Source organism: Capsicum annuum, chromosome 5 (genome assembly GCF_002878395.1).
Source record: "Capsicum annuum cultivar UCD-10X-F1 chromosome 5, UCD10Xv1.1, whole genome shotgun sequence".
In the NCBI taxonomy this organism is placed as follows: Eukaryota; Viridiplantae; Streptophyta; class Magnoliopsida; order Solanales; family Solanaceae; genus Capsicum; species Capsicum annuum.
The window spans coordinates 1,809,376-1,815,271 of record NC_061115.1 but is presented as its reverse complement, the minus strand read 5'-3'; the positions used below and the strand labels follow the sequence as shown (position 1 = coordinate 1,815,271).

Here is a 5,896-nt window from a genome sequence, read left to right as displayed (position 1 = left end):
GCGCATGGCAGCTTCAGTGCACCGGGAGTTGTCATAGTTTCTTCACTTCTGTATTTTATTTTTTCATAAATGCTTGAATTTGTTGCAGTTGAGCCGAGGGTCTTTCATACTTTAAGAAACAGAAGGTCTGCGTACACTCTACCTTCCCAAAATGCACCTGTGGGATTACACTGGATATGCTGTTGTAGTTGTTAGAGTACTATGTACAATTGCTACAAGCAGTGACGGAGCCAAGATGTTCATTAAGAGGGTTCGAAAGTGCACATACCAACTAGTCGAAGGGGGTTCATCATATAATATATATACATAAAAATAATTTTAACCGTGTATAAATAGTATAATTTTTCGCCGAAGGAGGTCCGGATGAACCCCTGGATATATGCTACATCCGCCACTGTCTACGAGTCTATATAGATTTGTGGTTTACCCGATGTTAAGACCCCCATTTTATCTCGTCCACGCTCAAATGTTCAGTGCTAGGCGGGCAAGGGGTGATGGGTTCCCACGTCTGTGTGGGATGAAACGTTTGGTCGGTTTGCTTGGGGTCTGAGTAAGGAAAGAGCTTGCGGCCACGTTATTGGCCGGGCTTTGTCTTGTTGATAATAACCTTGGGATGGGTGCCCTAAACGGAATCTTAAAAAGCGGAAAATCTTTTTGGGAAAAAGTAAGAAGTCAGATTCTAATGTTGCAACGACCAAAGGGTCAATTATATGGTCTTGGACAAACCTCACCTCAGGAGCTAGCTTTTGGGGTTGTGTTAGGTCAAAAGTAGTTTATTTTCTTAGAATTCAGATCGAAGTTTCCGTATAATCTATAGAAAGCATACATTACAATATGTTATTAGAATTTAAGACAAGTAGGAAAGAGAACTTCATAGGCATACAACAGGATTACAATTCAGATACATGTAAAGATATATACAACAACAACATACCCAATGTATTCCCACATAGTGGGGGCAGTCCATATCACTACCTCCGAAGAAGTAGAGAGGCTGTTTCCGATAGACCCTCGGCTCAGGATATATATATGGATATATAGATAACATATTCACTTATCAAGATCATTGGTCGCGGAGAAACCTTTGTAGGCATCGCAAGCCCAAATGCTCAGCACAAAACGTCTCCAGTTCATTGCCGCCGCCTCTCTCTTTGCATACATCCATTTCCATTCTCTCAACGACATCATCCCAGTCCATCAGAAATCCATCCCAGTTTTGAATTTTAGTGTCGGAGACAGCATCTAGTATCTCTTGCAGACCCACAATCCTGCGACTCAGGTCTCGTCTCAGCTCCCTGACTGTTGGATCAACTCCTGGTACTGAGTCTAGTCTCAATAGCAGACCCATTAGTGCCTCGTTCATCTTGATTCTCTCTCGCTCACTCGACCTTACAGCATCAACTGTTTCCTGTCACGAACGTGTTCATAGTGAAATAATCTATTGTTCTAGCTAGTAGCTAAGTTGTCTGTATTCTTTGCAACAATAGTTGATAACACAACACAGGAAGAAGCCAAAAGGAGATTCAACGTCTACTATTATATACACAAAATAATTTTAACCATGTATAAACAGTGAAATTTTCTATTGAGGGTGTTCATTTACCTAGCTCCGCCCCTGCCTAGAGGTTTCATATCATAACGGTAGCTCCTATCTAGCTCCCTTTGCATTACGCTTTGGTAATATAGTCACTATCCTTGTTATGAGATATGGCATTATCGGTGTCTTCTCATACTTTACTACTGATCATGGGAGTTTACAGTTCGCTTAAAATTGTGAAAACAGCAAAAAGCCATGACCAAACTTTGTTCGCGAAGCATGATCTTGCCAAATCACGGGGGATGCAAGATTTCATCAATTTGCACTAATTGTCACTACAACCGGTGATTTGCACTCACTGTGACTGCAACAACAACGTGCCCAATGTTATCCCACTAGTCGTCTGGGGAGGGTGGTGTGTATGCTGACCTTACCCCTACCTTGTGCAGGAAGAGAGGGTGTTTCCGATAGATCCTTGTTTGGGCTCAGATGTGTGACATGATAAGGCAAAAGAGAAGCCCACCTCTTTATTTCGACAACTGGCTTAATATTCTGGATCCGCCTCTTCATTTCAAAGTATATGAACTAATATAAATAGCAAAAACCATGACCAAATTTCATTCGCGAATCATGAGCTTGCCAAATCATGGGGGATGCAAGGTTTTGGCAATGGTTGACCGCCCAGGGGTGGAGCTACCCTTAGGCCAGCGGTTGGTAATAGCAGATGTTGAACCCCCTTCGGTTAGTTTATATGTTTATTTCTGAACTCCTTTCATGAAAATCCTGACTCCGACTTGACCAGGACCCTCACTCTCGAAATATATTATACATAATGGCAACATTTCATCAAATTGCACTCATTGTCACAATTGCGACTATCTTAAAATTCTGGATCCACCTTGCAAAGTACGACACTCGGATCTAATTCAACCCCAGAAGCTAGTTCACGATGGAAAAATTGTCCAAGTTCATATAAGAAAGCCAAGACACCATCCATTCCACAGCCAATATGGAAATCTAACCCACTCTAACACGCCTCTTTAATTAACTAATGAAATTCTTTGGAATATAATTATTTCTTCAGTTTGAATTTGTTTGTCCTAGGTTCCTTTTATGGCGACTCTATCATTTCAACTTTCCATCCGACATGTTTAACACTACAAGATCAAAAAGTATCAGTCAATACCTGTCGTTGGATAAGACGTTGTAAGAAATTAGCTTCAGAATTAACGGCTGAGATCTTCTTAACAAGATTTCGAACTACGTATGATCTGTAAATTGACTGTATCTTTACAGCAGCATTATGATCTCCATCTTCGGGTGCAGACTGAACCGGAATTTGAATAATCTTCGGACCAGATTGGACGCCTTCTGTACAGTAAGCAATCGTAGCAGCACCAGCACCAGCACCAGCACCAGCACCAGAACACGAGTAGAAGCTAGTTCTACTAGAAGACTTCATACCTATGAGTACACTGTCTGATATTCGAAATTCACTGATTCGGCTAAATTTGGTTTGTAAGTATTCGAAATTTACTGACTCGATTGGATTAAATTAGGAAAGTGGAAAGTGATAAAAAGAAGATAATAATCGTAATACATTTATTAGTGCTGATATCATACTTTTTGGCGGGTAATGCGCATTGGAACCGTTATGGGACCCGCCTTTTTAATTTTGTGTGGGGCCCACTTTTTTTATTTTATTTATTTAACTTTACTTTAACGGTATTGTTTTGTGGGTTATAATTGAGGGGGGTGGGGGCCTGTGGCTGTCGGTTGTTTTTTAAAAAAAAAAAACTAGTATACCTTTTCGCGCGGAGCGCAGATAATATTAAAGAAAATTAATTATATTTTTCTAATTTAATTTATTTGATATAATTTTTTTCATCAAATTGACGTATATAAAATCAATAAATTTGTGAAGTATGAAATATGACTATCAATATTATTGAATTCAACATCATCAATGATATATACATTAATATAATATTAAAAGTTACGAATCGTATGATACATTGGATGGAATAACTAAGTATATCCCATAAGGTGGGTTATCTCATGAGATTATTTTATCTCTTCTCCCCATTGGATAGTAATCTCAACATTTTAGTATAATTGATGGGACAAAATAATTTCAGAATTAAGTAATATCTTATACCAAACATGGGATAAATATAATCTCAAAATTTATCCCGAAATTCCTCTTCTTATTTCTTCTATCAAACGACCCTTTAGGATCATATCACAATTGCAATTACTTTAGGGCTTTTATAACACTTAACCTCAAACTATAAATTCTATTACGCAGAAGTTTATGGAGACTCTCTCTATGCATGGATCCTCAATCCCCAAATCATGCTAAAATTAACAATCTAAAACTTCACTGAGTAATTTTATAGTTTTAATATTAAGATATAAAGTAATAAATCTATTTAATCTTTATAGATGATAGAAACTAATATACATTTGCACTTCCTACTTCCTACTTCAAATACATCAATGAATAAATCCAAAATATTTAGGACATTAATAGGCTAAAGTAAAAATAAAATATATTTATGACCAACACCAAATTCAAATAGTTCTATATAATAATCAAAATAATAAGTCACTAAGAATTAGAATTCTCATATTATTCCAAATAAAATAGTAATTGTGTTTTGTGAATATTAACTCCCACAATAAACTGAAGGTGCTAAATAAGAAAAGTAAATATAGCTATGAGTACAAATAATAGAGACAATCAAAAAGATCGAGATGATTATTCAAATAGAAAGTTATATTTCAATTCAAAAGATTGAGTCTAAGTTAAGCGGGATTAAATTAATTTTAAATTTAGTGTTGAAAATAATGATTGATCAATATTTTTACAAGTTGGATTATTACAATATGTTAGATTAGGAGTCAAATTTAAATATTAAACATAAATATAGTTTAATTTAGAGTATACATTTTATATACAAACACCTTAGAGTGTATTGTATCTTGTTTAGGCGCTATTGATTATCCTATCAAATTAAATTTATATTCTAAGTCAAAGATTATTTACACATCTGACTTTAGTTTAGCAAATCTTACAAATATATAAATTAGAACATATAATGTATGTGTAGTTATTTCAAACTGAAATTTCTCTTTTATTTTTAATAAGCAATTTTGAGATTTGATTTTAAATTCGTTTATTCTTTATATATGTTTATGTACCGGTATAACTATATAATGAAAAAGAAACACAAAACTTAATATGTTGTAGGAGCTTTTATGTATTTTTGTGGTGTCTGAATAACATTAAACATGTCTTTAAACGCTTAATTTTAAGATGAATAATAAAAATAAGTCAAATTTATAAATTAAAATCTTAAATTATGACTTTTCACTTATAAAACATTAGCTATAAACAGGAGCAACTCTATGCCTTTCATCGGCTTATGCCTTCAAATTTGAGGGGCCTCATTTTTTTAGGACTAACAGAATTATTATATGACTTATTAAAAAGAATATTTTTTACTATTTATTGTAATTTGTTTAACTTTTTTCGTTTGCGGCTTGTTTCTAAAGAATGTTTTTTTTTCTTGGCCAACTTTTTAATATTATTTTTTCACATTACATTTGTAGCATCATAAATTATGAACATTTTGATGTATTCTATATATTTTTAGTTTAAAACTGAAAGATTCAATAGACTTCTTTATTTTTTTAAACTTCAAACTCCATGTCAAGTCAAATTGACAAATAAATTGAAATGAAAAAAGTATTATTAGTAGAAAAAATAAAAAAAATACATACAAAAAAAAAGAACTTTGCATCTCAAAAAATACATATATTAACAACTTTGCATTTTAAAAATTAGAAAAATAAACTTTGAAGTAAAAAAATATTAATTTTTTTTAAAAAAGATTAAGGTCTTCAATTCATTTTTGCAAGCCACCAATAGGCTTGAGCCGTCCCCAATTATAAATCTAGTCAAATGGGCTCTAATTAAATAAAATTATTTATCTTCAAAAAAAAATCAGAAGGAAACAAAAAAAATGAACAACCATACTCCAAGTGTAATTCATTTTGAAATACTATAATTGCTTATATGGTTACCTACAACATAAACAATAACACAAAGAAAATATAAATTAAGATAACAATTTAAGGTATTTATTTATGTATTTAAACAATATATACAAAATTCAAATTTAAAGTCAACATAAAAGAAGCCAATTTTCACGTACAATTCAAAAAGAAACACCGTATTTTACAACCGCATCATTAGCAACATTAACCACGTTGATTATTTAACTAACTAACTTTATTATATTATTTATTTATCTTGTCTTAGTTTAAATATAAATAAATATGTTATTATTTTAA

The 5,896-nt window shown here is 33.2% G+C and overlaps 1 protein-coding gene across 1 annotated transcript; it reads right to left on the bottom strand.

Moving 5' to 3' along the window:
* Positions 1-859: 859 nt before the first annotated feature.
* LOC107870107 (BAG family molecular chaperone regulator 5, mitochondrial) lies at positions 860-3,114 on the bottom strand. Its single transcript, XM_016716522.2, has 2 exons — positions 2,724-3,114; positions 860-1,408 (listed from the first exon to the last, which is right to left on the bottom strand). The coding sequence occupies exons 1-2, from the start codon at positions 2,997-2,999 to the stop codon at positions 1,064-1,066; spliced, it is 621 nt and encodes a 206-aa protein (XP_016572008.1). The 5' UTR covers positions 3,000-3,114; the 3' UTR covers positions 860-1,063.
* Between the last annotated feature and the right edge of the window lie 2,782 nt (positions 3,115-5,896).

What these genes read in the sequence shown, in the direction of transcription:
- LOC107870107 (XM_016716522.2), bottom strand. Translation starts at nt 2,999, where the DNA reads ATGAAGTCTTCTAGTAGAACTAGCTTCTACTCGTGTTCTGGTGCTGGT. An exon ending in AACGTCTTATCCAACGACAG is followed by an intron (nt 1,409 to 2,723) that starts GTATTGACTGAT and finishes CGTTCGTGACAG; the next exon opens with GAAACAGTTGATGCTGTAAG.